Source organism: Podarcis raffonei, chromosome 14, assembly GCF_027172205.1.
Source record: "Podarcis raffonei isolate rPodRaf1 chromosome 14, rPodRaf1.pri, whole genome shotgun sequence".
NCBI classification, from domain to species: Eukaryota; Metazoa; Chordata; class Lepidosauria; order Squamata; family Lacertidae; genus Podarcis; species Podarcis raffonei.
This window is the reverse complement of record NC_070615.1, coordinates 34,801,364-34,816,940: the sequence shown is the minus strand read 5'-3', so window position 1 is coordinate 34,816,940 and position 15,577 is coordinate 34,801,364. Positions and strand designations below refer to the sequence as shown.

Here is a 15,577-nt window from a genome sequence, read left to right as displayed (position 1 = left end):
GGCCTTCATATTATTGATATTGTCAGCTGAGCCCAACACAACTAGTACAGTGGTACCTTGGGTTACATAAGCTTCATGTTATAGATGCTTCAGGTTACAGACTCCACTAACCCAGAAATAGTACCTCGGGTTAAGAACTTTGCTTCAGGATGAGAACAGAAATCGTGCTGCGGCAGCGCAGCGGCAGCAGGAGGCCCCATTAGCTAAAGTGGTGCTTCAGGTTAAGAACAGACCTCCAGAACGAATTAAGTACTTAACCCGAGGTACCACTGTACTAGAATTGTGGGAAGAAAGGTGGGCAATTCTACAACCCCAGGCTGCTGACTTCCCTTCATTTTAGCCAAATCTATGCCCCTATAGATTTGGTTTTTAAAAAAAGACAGATAAGGGGTCACTCCCTTGGGTGATTCAAATCCTTGTAAGAAATCCAAACAGCTGTTCCGTTAAGACCAAGAATAACCAAACTTCTGCTTGAGTTTTGTACAAGCAAATCAGGATGAATGCTCAATAAACAGGTTACCGGGAGGAGCCTTGCACACAGAGAGTCATGTTGCTCTCTGTCAGTTCAACTGGCAACCTAGCTTAGCCAGAAGCCAAATAATCAACAGGTTCAAAACTCATTTTGCTTCAGAACTCAGCTTCTTGCTCCATTTGGTACTGGATGAGGCAGCTGTGTTCTTTCTGCTTCGCCATACTGCCTGGTGCCAGAGAGTGAGCTCAGTTGTGTGGGTCCGAGATTGTGCATGGACAAAGCACCAGACCTGCCCATGACTGGGGAGGGAAAAACCAGGGAAAGGAGTGTAGAGAGTTAGTTTCTCCAGTGAAGTCAGAATTCAGTTTTCTCCACGTTTTCACTGGCTTTTCCATTGGTGATGTTAGTGTTATGGAATGCTGAGAGTGGATTCAAACACCAGTGAAATTCTTTTTTTTCTCAGCAAAGGCTGACGGGCTGAAAATATTTGCACGGGATATAAATTAGATGCATGATCTCATGTTTATGTTAATAATAAATATGATAATATTATCAAACCTATCCATTATTAAGGAAATCAGCCCTGAGTGCTCACTGGAAGGACAGATCATGAAGCTGAGGCTCCAATACTTTGGCGACCTCATGAGAAGACTCGACTCCCTGGAAAAGACCCTGATGTTGGGAAAGATGGAGGGCACAAGGAGAAGGGGACGACAGAGGATGAGATGGTTGGACAGTGTTCTCGAAGCTACAAACATGAGTCTGACCAAACTGCGGGAGGCAGTGGAAGACAGGAGTGCCTGGCGTGCTCTGGTCCATGGGGTCACGAAGAGTCGGACACGACTAAACGACTAAACAACAACAAATATTTGTACCTGGTTGAGACTATTAAGATCCTAATGACTAATGGAAAAAATGTAAGCACCCACACCATCGTTGCGGAACCATACACTTTAAATGTCGAACTTTTGTGTGTGACACAACACACTGTGTTACCAACCTATGACTTTGTTGTATTTGCTCAGCGTTCACTTCCAAAAACATAGAAATGTTACTTCGCATGATAAGATGATACTGTCAAAGCGCAGAAGTGAATTTTGGTAGAGTTGGAAATACTTGGAAATCTCCTGTTTTAATTTCGGTGTTGTATTGATGGGATTGTTTCATTGCATATTTTTAATTACTGATGCTTTGAATTTTAACTTGTAGCTATGCAATGAAGCTGAAGGTTAGAAACTTCAGGACAGACAAAAGAAAGAAGTTCTTCTAAACACAGTGCAAAGTTAAAATATGGAACTCACTCCCACAAGAAGTAGAGATGGCCACAAATTTGGATTACCCCCAGCAGAGAGATCTCAGTGATCAGGAAGAGATCAAGAGGCTCAACCAGCCATTAAGGGCATTTTGCAAATTAGTACAGGATCCATGAACCTGGTCCATAATGGTAGCTATGTGAACTGCCCTGAGACCTCCAGGTAGAGGGCGGTATATAAATTCAATAAATAAATAAATAGTGCCACCTCTGAAGCACCAGACTTGCTAGAACGAGATGCAGTAAAAAAACAAAACCCTTCACATTAATATTGTGAGATCCCCTGTATACAGCCGAGCTATTCCTTGTCGTTGTCCATAAATCCAGGCTTTTGATGGCTGCATGATATGCCAGGGGAACCGGTGGGGAGGAGGACTCAAATCAGGTTCCATAACAGCAGCCTGGCCCTGCTATTTGCCTTGACAGCAGAGCCAGATCCCTTTCCGACTTTGCAAAACCTTCTCCCTTAAGCACTGGGCTTCGGAAGCCTTCCGAAGAAGTGTTTCAGCGCCAAGCAAGGCTGCTGCGAGCTGTGCTCCTGCTGACCCCTTTGGAGACAGAAATAGCCACACAGTGAGCAAGTAAGAGAGAGAGAGTGAGATCTGCATTGCAAGGGATGGCGAAGAGAATAGATCAAACGAAAGATGGCTAAGCAAGCAAGGAAGGAAGCACTGCGGGGTGTGGGGAAGATGGCAGAAGAAATCAGGGAGAGGAAAGGAATAGGGTGGTCACTTGCTCATTCTGCGAAGAAGAAGAAGAAGAAGAAGAAGAAGAAGAAGAAGAAGAAGAAGAAGAAGGGATAGAATCAACACAAAATTGTATATCCTGATTTGTATGTAAAGATGCAAATCTAGAAAGCATGACTATAAATTTGGTAGAGATACATATTGCAACTTGTGTGTGCCCGCTCAGTAAGTGGTCCAGGTATTCATACTGAATGAGCAATTTCTGGCTCTCCCTCCTTGTAGCTCTATCTATCTATCTATCTATCTATCTATCTATCTATTTATTTATTTATTTAAATAATAATAATATATTTATATAGGGCGGTTCACAAGATAAAAACACAAGATAAAAAACACAAATAAATAGCTTAAAACAACAAAACAATAACCGCCCATCCCATAAACACATTTAAAAGGCTGCAGAATATTAATAAGCCAAAGACCTGGTTGAATAGGAATATTTTCACCTGGCGCCTAAAGATATATACAGTTCACCGCCCAGACGAGTGTGTGAAATAATGAGACATGAGGCTTCTTCTCAGCGATATTTTTTCTTCAGTTTGGGCAAAACTAAAAAAAGCTCCACAACTTTTGTGCCCAGATTTTCACTTTTTGAAATATGGCAATCCTATTCCAGCTGGAAAACAGCTCTGCTTCTTCTCTGCATTAAGAAGTTGTCACCCAGTTTTTTATTCTGGCAGCCATCTTGGAATCTAAGGCTCTCTAGTTTCATAGAGTTAAAAAAAAGGGGGGGGGAGGAAAAGGAGGGTGTTCCTGTCAAAGGAGAGGAGGCCAGAACTACCATTAGGCAGGAGAGCCTTGAAAAGTACTCCAAGCCTGCTGGAAGGCTGGGTCTGGCCACCAATTTAATTTCCCAAAATGCCCCAGAGGCATTGTGGGAAATTTGACGACCTGCATAATTTTGATGCAGCTGTTAACAGACCCTCAAAGTGTCCCTATTTTCTAGGGACAGTCCCAGATTTACAGAAGCCATCCCAGTTTCTGATTTGATCTCAGAATATCCCACTTTTCCTTAGGACTCCCCTATTTTCATCGGAGGAATGTTGGAGGGTATTGTTATAGGAATTCTAAGGTCTTAAATATAGAATGAATGTTGATAATTGCACAAGGTAAACACACATACATAAGTACAGTGGTACCTTGGTTTAAGAACAGCCCTGTTTACGAACGATTTGGTTTATGAACTTCAGAAAACCGGAAGTAGTGTCCCGGTTTGCGAACTTTACCTCGGTCTAAGAACAGAATCCGAACGGTGGAAGGGCACCGGTGGTGGGAGGCCTCATTAGGGAAAGCGCACCTCAGTTTAAGAACGGTTTCGGTTTAAGAACGGACTTCGGGAATGGATTAAGTTCGTAAACCGAGGTACCGTACCTCAGTTTATGAACTTAGGTTCAGGTACCACAGTATATAAACTACGTCTAAAATAGTACAGGAGAGCAATCCAAAAGCCATCTTGGCTCCTCTAAAGACTCAATATTTCCTCTGCCTCCTTAATCCCCCTTGGCTGAGAACAAGTAGGCAGATAGTAATCTGGGGAAGTTCCTGAAGGGATTCCTCTCTATATCTATGAACCTTCTTGATATTAATTGTCATTGTTTGCCCAGATGCTCTGCATTGAGGGATGTCTGAGGGTCATCCTGATTGTCTTATCAAATGCAAACGTTTTGTGTAAACTGTATCTGGAACTATGTAAAACTTGCTAAATCCTCAGGAATATCACACCTTGGCCTTCCAGAGCCACAGTAACCCCACGTTATGTGTGACGTAATTTCTGGCTGTTTGTAGAGGGAACTGTCCTTCTCCACACAAAAATGCAAACGCTGAAAAAGAGATGTTTCTTCTTGGTTGGGGTCTCTCTTGCCTCCTTGCTAGGAAGAGAGGAAACTCTTGCAGCAGAAAAATAAATATCTGCCTTGCTTTCACTGCATCCTGCCTCCATCCATTCATCCCTGACCAATCATGGACTTAGGGGACTCAGTCTCTTGGGGAATTGGGCAGAAAAAGCCAACCACCCCTATTTTTTTCTATATCAGTTTGGAGTTATGTGACCCCCCGAGCCAAGGAGATAAGTAACTATACAACCTTTAGAAGACATCTGAAGGCAGCCCTGTACAATGGTACCTCAGGTTACAGACGCTTCAGGTTACAGGCGCTTCAGGTTACAGACTCTGCTAACCCAGCAATAGTACCTCAGGTTAAGAACTTTGCTTCAAGATGAGAACAGAAATTGCGTGGCGGCAGCGGGAGGCCCCATTAGCTAAAGTGATACCTCAGGTTAAGAACACTTTCAGGTTAAGAACGGACCTCCAGAACGAATTAAGTTCTTAACCCGAGGTACCACTGTATAGGGAAGGTTTTTTTAAAATGTTTAATGTTTTATGTGCTTTTATATATGTTGGATGGGGGGTATAAATAATAAAATTATTGTTATTATTATGGATTAGAACATCCCATTTTCATTGGAGGGTATGTGTTAAGTGGATGGGTGTCACCAGGGGAGTGAAACACCGGCTGCTCCTGCCCTCAGCCACAGCCTCAGGAACAACAAGAAGGGATAGAGAGAAGTCGCCATCCCTGAGGTATTGCTACATTTCTTCACTTTATTTTTACCCAGCTTCCTACAAATGTTAATCGTTTGTGCCAGCAGCACCCACGGACTTGGGGAATGAACTCTCTGAATATCTGAAGCTTGTCAACCCTCTTGGCTTTGTGGAGGGGAGGCAATGCCTATTTAGGGGAATGAACTTCCAGTTCCTGAGGTCTGCTGCACGTCTGACTGCAAGCAGAGAGGCTGGTGCTCATAGGGCCTGGTGGGGCGGAAGGCAGGGAGCCCAACAGTAGGTGGCGCCAGAGCCAATGAGAGGCAGACCCAACAAGGTCTAGTTTTGTCCCCTTCCTCCTTCCTGAATTCTACAGGGCCAATGCTGAGACTATGCAGGAGGAGGAAGCGGACAGCCAGGGCCCCTGGACTGGTTGTTGTAAGAAGGCAGACAGGTGGGGACTGGCTGAGAGCAGGATGAAGATGGTGGAGCAGTGGCTCATTTGCTCTAATGGAGCAGCTTCCACCGCTAACCGCAGTAGATGGGAAGCAGAGCTCTCTCCCACTGTCTCTGCTGCCAGAACAACTACTGTTTAGATAGTGTGCCCTTCTCCATCAGATCAGGCCTCAGTTTAGGTCTCATTTAAATCCGTGTTTTCAGCTGCAACTAAGCGGAACATACAGAATCCAGCTCTGTGTAACTCTTAAGGACTGGCGTCTTAAGTCTGCTAATTTCCCTCTTTCTGATCTCTTACCTTTTGTGATTTCCAAGCCTGAGGGCAAAGACTGCCTCGTCTTAAGTCTGTGTGCTTCGTAAAACAAACTGCAGATGTCTTTAAATTGCCGAGTTGCCTAGAAATCATTCGGTATTGGGCAACGAACAAATGGTAATAATTTGCAGAAGGGTAGCCACGCATCAGGTGAGCATCTTCGTCCAATGCCATCCAGTCAGTTGTCTCAGGGAAGCAGATATCAAGTCCCCCTGACCAGCGGCTCTGTTCCTAGGAAAGAATAGTTCCAGGGAGGGCAAAAGAGATAGAAGTGCCACTGACATTGGCTGTAACTTTTCAGAACTTGAACTCCTGCTTGTTTCCCCCTCTTCCCCCTCATTCCCTTTTCCTCATGTGTTTTGTCTCTTTTAGATGGTGAGCCTGAGGGCAGAGACTGTCCTGGCCCTGATTTCTGCAAGCCAGTCATCAAGTCTTTTTGGCTAGAGAATGGGTTATGGGTTGTAAGTGCCATAAATAAATAAACAATAAATATGCTTGCCAATTCAGGAATACACCATGCATCGTCCAGCAAAGTGCTTATGCCACAATACATTTTGTTAGACTTTAAGGTGCCACAAAACTCTAGGGGAAGGCCTGACAGGCAGTAATAAGACAGATGTTTTGCACCAAAAGGTCTCCTGGGTTCAACCCCTGAAATCTTCAGTTAGGCTAGGAAAGACCCCTTGTTATTTGCTGCCAGCAAATTGTAGGCACTTTTGTAAGTGATAAATAATAATGCTAATACTGCTGCGGTTTGCTGTTTTTTAAAACTCAGTTCCTGCTGGTGGTTTTTTTTGAAAAGGTGTGGGGGAAAAACCATGCTGAGGTTTGGAAAGACATGATGGGAAACTGGGGGGGGGGGGAGCTGCACCCCCTCCCCTTCATAAAGCTGTTTCGATAGCACAAAAATGTGGCTAAATGTACACCCTGCAGAACAGAAGCCAGACACAAGGAATTTTGTTTTTTTCTTTTCTCTTGCAACCAGCAGGTGCATAAAAATTCATTCTGGTCAACAGTACTCAATTGATAAAAGTCGCATGTCTGCAAGAGATTCAGGTTAAGAGGGATACAGTGTAGAAAGCTGGCGGTGGTTTGGCGAGTTCCTTGGGTGAGGGTGGCTTTCTCCTGCAGAAAACTTTGCTGCTGGGTCTCAACTGCACACTAGTGATGGCTGGTGCCCATTGGGACTAGTAGGGTGGAAGGCAGGGAGGCCAACAGCAGGTGAAGCCAGAGCCAATGACATGTGGAGTTGCTTCTGATTGGTTGATAAGTAAGGAAGCAGGTAGGTAGGTAGGAGGTGCCTGCAATTAACCGGGCATAGCCCCATTTAATAAACCAGCCTCACAGAGCACACACACCAGACACGCAGTGAGGAAAGGAAGAGTGAGAAATGCAAAACTTGCATATGTAGCTCATGTCTCACTTTTCGCTGCATAGTGAAGAGGGACTCCTGGAGTCCAGAGGAAGGGTCAGGTATATCCTTCATGCCGTACAACTGATGCATGCTACCATCAGCAGCAATAGGTAAAGGGACCCCTGATAATAATAATAATAATAATAATAATAATAATAATAATAATTTATTATTTATACCCCACCCATCTGGCTGGGTTTCCCCAGCCACTCTGGGCGGCTTCCAACAAAACACTAAAATACGATAACCTATTAAACATTAAAAGCTTCCCTAAACAGGGCTGCCTTCAGATGTCTTCTAAAAGTCTGGTAGTTGTTGTTCTCTTTGACATCTGGTGGGAGGGCATTCCACAGGGCGGACGCCACTACCGAGAAGGCCCTCTGCCTGATTCCCTGTAATTTGGCTTCTTGCAGCGAGGGAACTGCCAGAAGGCCCTCGGTGCTGGACCTCACGATGGAGGTCCTTCAGGTGGGTCCAGTCGTGGCCGACTCTGGGGTTGCAGCGCTCATCTCGCTATATTGGCCGAGGGAGCCGGCATACAGCTTCTGGGTCATGTGGCCGGCATGACTAAGCCGCTTCTGGCGAAGCATAGCAGCGCATGAAAATGCAGTTTACCTTCCCACCGGAGCGGTACCTATTTATCTACTTGCACTTTGACGTGCTTTCAAACTGCTAGGTTGGCAGGAGCAGGGACCGAGCAACGGGAGCTCACCCCGTCACAGGGATTTGAACCGCCGACCTTCTGATCGGCAAGTCCTAGGCTCTGTGGTTTAACCCACAGCGCCGCCCGTGTCCCTATCAGCAGCAATAGGTAAGGCTAATTTTCCTGATACTTTGGCCTATGCTATGATCTCACTTGCACACAAAAAACCCAAGACACTGAGGTGGCAAAAGTGTTATTGGGCAGCGATGCTTCCAACTGCATATGGGGGATTTACATGATTGTTCCTGTGTGTGTGTGTGTGTGTGTGTGTGTGTGTGTGTGTGTGTGTGTGTTTGAGAGAGAGATGGATAGGTGAGTGGGTGGGTAGGTGAGTGGGTGGGTGGATGCCCAGTGAACATTTCCCATGTGGAAAGATACAGCCACAAGAACCACCCACTTACTTGCTGAAACGATGCTGCCCATGAACTGTTTTTCAACCTCTCATCTACTGTTTGTGTGAACTAAATCGAAGGATCAAGCAGCACATGCTTTTCAAAATACATAAATAACTTCCTCTCTCTTTTAAGAAATGGCAGCTGTGGAGACCTCATATCAGCATTGGGATCACAACATGCAGCAAGAGTCCCTCCCACTTCCTATCCCACCTCCTCCTGCTTTTTGCCCCCCCAGGGGTGCTATTTGCATCACCTTCAGGGGAATTAGCAAGGAGGGATATTTAAAGCAGGGAAACGGAGTGGAAACCAGCCCCCTGAGCCAACATAGCCAAAGTTCAGAGGAGATGGGAGTTGGGGTGTTTGTGTACAGAGGTCCCCCACTTCCCCGTGGGTTCCTCCCCTTGTTCTTTGATCCTGATGAGGCCCCCGCTTGGACAGGTGTTTTCCTAATGCAGAAGGACTGGTGCACATTAAACACTAAGCCTTTTTAAAAAGCAAACTTAACATAAAACTGCAGTTGGTCCTGATGAATTGCACTGATGTGTAAAGAAGGAAAACAGCAGGTGCATATAAAATAACATGAAAATTGCCACTCGTACTTCAGTTCCAAAACAGGCATTAGAGAGGCAGACAGACGCTCGTACTGGGGCTGAGGCAGAGAACCACACACCCATTTTCACTTTGCCAGTGACTGCATCTTTGACAGGGAGAAGTATTAAATACTAAGAGCTGGCCCTCCTTTTACAAGTGGGAAGCAATGGATAGTATTGCCACCTGCAACTGGAAGCTGACTTTTCAGGCTACCCAACCTTAGGCAACAGAAAGCATTGATATACCTTGAAGGGATAAACCCAGGAAGCTACAAGGAACTTGGGTGAGATCCTGCCACAAACACTAGCTTGCGACCTGGAATGATGCTCAGAAGAGATGCTGGGTGGAAAGCCAGCTGCTATTTACCCCTTTGGGGTGAAACCTTAACAGATGTGTGCCTGGTAGAATAAATAAAACTGCAATGCACTGGAGCCTAGTCTCTCGAACACCCAATGTTCTTGAATACATTTGGGGTGTTTTTTAAACAAACGTATCTTGGAGGGTTGCTTTTCTTTCTTTCTTAGATATCAAAATCTACTGGACATCAAATATTTATCCAGTGTGGTGGCAGAGATGACAGAATATGAGCATTTTGGGGGGTTTGGAGAACAATGAAGCTCCAAGGGCGTAAAAGCACTGTGCTTATTGCTGGCACATCAAAAGCAGCTGCAGTTCAGAGAGGGGCTTCTGGAATCTAAAGGAGGGAAGTTTGCAGTACTTCGCAAGATGCAATCTGGGAGTTAAATGCTTGTTTTTGCAGATCCATAAAAAAACCACCGGTAAATAACATGCTGGGTCATCTATCAGCCAATGAGCAATGCTCGGTGCCATTAGGTAATCAGCAACCTATAGACCAAACCCTGGCCTACAAAATCATCACTTTGCCCATGACCTCTTTAACCATCACTCTTAAGCCAGGCCTTCTTTGAGTTCTAAAGCATTCTCTGGATGTTGTTGGATTTTAGCAACAGCCCAGGACAGAAATTTACTAGGCGAAGCTTTTTCTTTGGCTATTTCCATGCCTCAAAAAGCCCATCACCTGCATGGAAGCCTAGCATTAAAAGGCCCAGGAGTGGCAATTTGAGGCTTAGCGCATCATAGCTCCAGAATATCTGCAGACGATTTTGCTGATAGGCAAAATGGCAGCACAATATGAGACACCTAGTGATTGTTTAGGAGAGTTCAAAATGCCATCATCTGCTCTAACCACCGCAGACATCTTTCCCAGAGGAAGCAGATCCATGGGATCTCTGTGGATCTCCTGCTTAGTTGAAAAGCATTCCCAGTATGCCTGCAGACAGTCTGTGTGTGTGCGTGCGATGCTATAGGAAAACCCAAAGAGGACCCTGAATGTCCTCACACATTCTGAAACAGTGCAAGGGGGCATGTTTTGCACCAAAGAGGGAGGGCTCTAGAATTTTCTTTCAAAACCAGCTGTAAAAGTACAGGCTTGGTCCTGTCCTTCAACATGTTGTAAAACCGCATCTGAAAAGCATGGGCACTGAAGACTTAAGATGTAACCATCAAATTACTTGATTTGGCTCCCTGCTTAAGGTTTTCCCAGCAGAAAGAGGAGCCTCAGGGCAGGGAGACACAAAAGGACTGTGGAGCAGAGAGGTTTCTCTTTGAGGCAAGCCAGAGATTTATATTGAGAGCAAAAAGAGAGAGATTACCGAGAGGAAAACTCCAGTGAAAGAGAAACGAGGGTTTCCCCACTCGTTTGACCAAGGGGACTGAGCGGGGGACCTACATGCTACAAGGAATTTGGAGCTAGCACAGAAAATTGGCAGCCCCACAGCAAAGGCCCCCACCCCTCCCACTGTCATGATGCCATTGTGGTGTGCAGTTCTGCTACCCAACGCTGTGGGGCAGGAATTGGGGGTGGGGTGGGGGACAACACAAACAGCAGCAGCGCTAGGTGTGGTTGTGACCAGGGAGCACTTGGCATCTCCTTGGTGAGAGCTGTAGTCCAAAACATCTGGAGGGCACCAGCTTGGTGAAGGCTGTGCTAAGTAAACATTTCCTGGATTGATCAGCTGTCTGGTAGATACAGGTGAGCCAGGCTCAGTCAACAGCTGTGTCCGATGCTGAGCACCAGCAGCCGGCTGTGGAGACACTGTGTTGCTTAAGGGAACCATGATACAGTACGGTCTTCCCTCGGCTATACAATCCAACTGTCAGTGATTTTCTAATACTGGGAAGGGCCTTAAAAGCATAGACTTGTGTCGCCCAGCGAGGGATCCAGCAGCACCATTCTAGGCCGACAATTAAAACTGTGCTGATAGCTGCACATCTCAATATATCCTAGTGAAAGATGGCTGGGGGCCATCTTGAAGGTGCTCTTCCAGACCCAAGGCTCTCTGTCCCCCTCTCTCCCCCCCATTGCCCTGTGCCACTGCCCCACACTCTCCTTGTTACTCCCAGGGTCCAACGTACTGGCTGTCAAGGCTTCTGGTTGAGAGTGCATTACGTCCTGGATGAGACTGCAATACGTAATGCAGCATCGGGAGGAAACTACTGGGAGAGGGAAGGGCTGAGACTGGGGTGCTGGCAGTCACTGGGAAATAAATTGATGTACGTGTCAGATGAGGAAGTTGGCTAGCCTGGCTGGCGCTCCCATTAACACCACTTTAGGCTCTTCTGCGGCTGGCAGTTGGCAAGGGAGGCGATGACAAAGGGGAATGCTTTAAAAACAGGTTTTGTTTTAAACTGTCCGGAGCGAAAGGGGCTAATGCTGTCCAGTCCTCTGAAGCTCACTCCCATCTATAGCAGGTGGGAGATGAGCAACAGACACTGTGGTCTTTTTGCCGCTCCCCTACCCCAAGCTCTAAAAAAAACAAACTCAGGCAAAAAAGGGATCTACCTGGAAATCCCCAATACTGGTAAGTTTTATTTCCTTGGCGTTGATAGAACGGCGGTTCACAAAGCTCACCTGATATACGAGTGCCTATTTGCAAGCAATCCTATTGGGGTGGGGGGAGAGGAAACAGCAGAATTAGCCCAGCTGCAGGTGGGAAGAGCTGGGATGGTTTTTGCAAGCACTGTAGCTGTGGACAGGGAATGAACGCCATCACTGTGGCAATAGCTGCTTCTCATCTCTACCTGTATCTTGGTACACATGAACCAGGGTTTTTTTGGAGGGGGGTACCTTTTGGCAACCCAGCTGTTGTTGTACAACATCTCCCATCAGCCTTGCCTCTCGGCCGTGCCGACTGAGACCAATGGGCAATGCTGTTTACCAATAGCTGGAGGGCAAAAGGTTTCCAGCTCCTGACATTTAATGGTTCCCCTTGTGTGGAACTGGTCCTGCCTGCACAGCTCAGTCCGAAGAGAGGTATCTTTATTCTATGTGCAGTTTGCATCCCAAAATCATGCAGGGAGAAGGGTTGAGATGGAAACTTCCCCATGTGGAGATAGCACAGGGGAGGAACCCAACAACCAACACCCCTTGCCCATCATGTTAAGTGTGCAGGAAGAGTTGATTATTACATCTGCTGCTAAAAGATTCCTTTTTAAAAAAAAATTATCCGAGCTGTTTCCTAGGGATGCAGAAATATGCTCCGTTTACCATGTACATATTTACACAACTATTTTAAAACAAAGGGTAAGTTTTAAAAAGTAGGGGTTGAGAGAGGGAGCCCTGCCACTGCAAGAGCAAACCCTACTGGAAAGAGAGATCTCTTTATCTGTCCTGGCGCCTTCAAAACAAGGGAGTGTGACACACAAAAACTGCCCGGGTGAAACTCTTCCTGATGGGGTGAGGAATGGTGGGCCTGTTAAATGATGTGTGCCCTACTATTGACCCAAACACACTCTGGGACGTACCGCCATTTCCCCATCCTCCAACACCACCGCCACAGCTACCTCTTCTTTCCTAATCTGTTGGGGTCTAAAACAGAAACTGGGACTGCTGAGGAGGACAGCCAACCAGACACACTGAGGCAGAGAGTCAGGGGGCTTCCTAAACCGCCTTTGGGTCCCTCAGTAGGCTTTTTTGGGGGAGTATCTTCCTTACAGTGTGGCCCAGAGGAGTTACCTTGGCCTACCCTGGACAACCGGGGCCCTGGGGAGAGGGGGGACTTCCAGGTTGCCCATAGCAAGAGACCCAGTATAACCACTCAAAATGCAGGACATGGCGCAAAGATGAGAGAGTACCGGAAGGCACATTGTGCCTGAGAGTAGCATGCCAGAGATCAGACTTAAGACTCCATCTTTTAAGCTACCACCTGCAGCCTTGGTGGCCTTCTTTTGCTGCCTCCTTCTTGTCAGTTACGTCCCAACAGAGGCCTGTGTGCGAAGCTCCCTGATGCAAACGGTGCTCCAAGAAGAATTAAATGTCCCAGAAGCCCTTGAGCTCTCCCGGGATGGAAACAGTGTACTGAAAACCCATCGCTGCAGAAACAAGATGCTGGAGAAGAGGTTGGCTGGACGGTCCTCCTGCTGCTGGAGAGGAACCAGGGACGTAACGGCGCAGACAGCTTTCCTGAGGCGCCGCCTTGAGCTTCCCCTCACTGAAAGAAATGTTTTTGTTTTTTTTAAAAGCCATTTAGCTGCAAGACAATCAGATGCGGTAAAAAGTTAAGGGGAGCCTTGAGATATGTCAAGCAGCAGAGTGGATTTCCTAAAGCTATAGCTGGAAGGAAAGCGGGGAGCGGGGGACAGTGTCAGCACTCCCTGAGTGTGGGAAATGTACTTTTTGGGGATGGGAGGAAATGGGTGGAATGAGAAGGCGAGTCCTGCCCATGCCAGCTGGATGACTCTAGGACTATTTCTGCTTTTGCTGGTGAAATGGTCGTCTTCCTCCGACACCACCTTGCCCCGCAGGGAGAGTCAGGGAGGAGGAGGGGGAATCCAGTCTTCGGCGGGGTGTGTGTGTGTGCTGTCTTCTTCCCCTGGCCTCCATTTCTTCCTGGGTGTGCAAATGAAGCTGGTGTTCTACCTTCGGGTGGAGAAATGGCAGAGGAGGAGGAGGAGGAGAGAAGGAGAAAGCCCCGCTTCTCCTCTTGTTTCACTTATTCTTCGCCATCACCTTGTAGAGTGTGACTCCCACAACGGCGGCGACCGTAGCTCCCAAAGCTACCCGGATCCAGAAAGAGGCGGCTCCCAGGTTGATGTCGTTCAAGTGCCTGCGAGGCAAAAAAGGGAAGCAGCGTTTCAGCCCAAATGATAAATGCAAACAGGGGTGGATGGAAGGAGGAGGTGTATGGTCATGACTTCCCCCCAAGTATGCTGGGAAGTGTAGTTTGTTAAGTGGGCTGGGCGTTGTTAGGAGACCCCTAGTCCCCAAAGAGAGCTACAACAATTCCCAGGGTTCCCTAGGAAGAGGGACTATTAAACCACTCTCAGGACCCATAACAAACTACACTTCCCAGCATTCTTTGGGGTAAGCCATGACTGTTTAAAGTGGCATCATAATGCTTTAAAGGCACAGTGTGGCCTGAACCATTTCTCTTTATGAAGGCAGCATGTTAGGTTGTTGGGGTTGTTTTTTTAAAAAAGCATGGAGTCTCACAAACAAAATACTAATGGGTCCTTTCCCCCAGTCACTCATTATTTACACGCCAGGTAGGCTGGGCCAGAGGCATTACGCTAACACTTTGACCTAGCAGGGGTATAAATAGCGTGGCAAGTTCTAAATAATTTGTAGCAGAAAAGAGCTATAGTTGTGCCTTTCTAGGTCATGCTGCTGTGGCACCTGTTCCCATTAATGGAGACCCACATGAAAGGGGGAGGGAATCTAACTTGAAAAAGCAGTGATCTATCTCTGCCTCTGGCACGAATTTTATGCGTTTTCCTAGGGAGGGGAAGGGGGTTAGGCAGGAAGGGTTGTTTACGCTGCTAGTCCTACGGAATACTGTCTGAACGCCTGAAAGCAGCAGACCATTTAGCAAGCCTAATTTGTCGCTGAGGAGAAAGCAGCCCCTTCCATGTAGGAACGGTGTAGGGAAGCACCACTTAGCAAAGACAAGTGCCATGCAGCCTTGCCTTACCAATCATGACCCTCACCTCTCACCTATCTGCAAGCGCAGCAACCAACACACCTCAAACTTAATGGCTGTCACGTTTCAGCATAAAGTGTCAGAAATGAATACAGGCATTCAGACTTTGTCTGGAGGCGTAAAATTGGTGCAGGACCGGGGAAAGCCGTGAGATATTTATCCAAGGTTTGGGGAAAGGTAAAATGGTCAGAAGGATACATGAAGCAGCCCGAAAGGAAGCTGAAGCAAAGGGGTAAATGAGGCCAGGGTTAATAATATTGGGAGAGAAGCAAGGGCTTAAGGAAAAAATGGGAGGGGGGAAGCACTCAGCTACAGCTCCCATCCTGACAGCTACATTTCCAGCATCCAAATGTGATCTATACCGAACAAAACACGCTGGTTGGTAAAAGGAAAGATTTTTTTTTTTAAAAAAAGGTCCTTGTAAACAAAAGGATATCATCAGTCACCCAGAGCATTTCGTTCCTAACTTCCCTTCAACATAAAATTAATTTTATTGCACTGTCTCCCTTTTCTTCTTCACAGGCATATTAGGAAGATTTAAGAATTGTGGCATAAATAAATAAAGCTCTTAATGCAGGGCCCGAGACTGGCTCAATCTCCCCTGCCCTTTTTGGTTTAACTGGCTATAAATAATGG

At 46.6% G+C, this 15,577-nt stretch overlaps 1 protein-coding gene across 2 annotated transcripts in view; it reads right to left on the bottom strand.

Moving 5' to 3' along the window:
* Nucleotides 1-11,802: 11,802 nt before the first annotated feature.
* RHOT2 (ras homolog family member T2) overlaps nucleotides 11,803-15,577 on the bottom strand; it is a 30,252-nt gene continuing 26,477 nt past the window's right edge. For both annotated transcript variants that reach the window (XM_053364738.1, XM_053364739.1), the window contains one exon: nucleotides 11,803-14,068. In XM_053364738.1, the coding sequence (XP_053220713.1) occupies nucleotides 13,951-14,068 (118 nt within the window). In that variant the 3' untranslated portion in view covers nucleotides 11,803-13,950. The remainder of the gene's footprint in view (nucleotides 14,069-15,577) is intronic.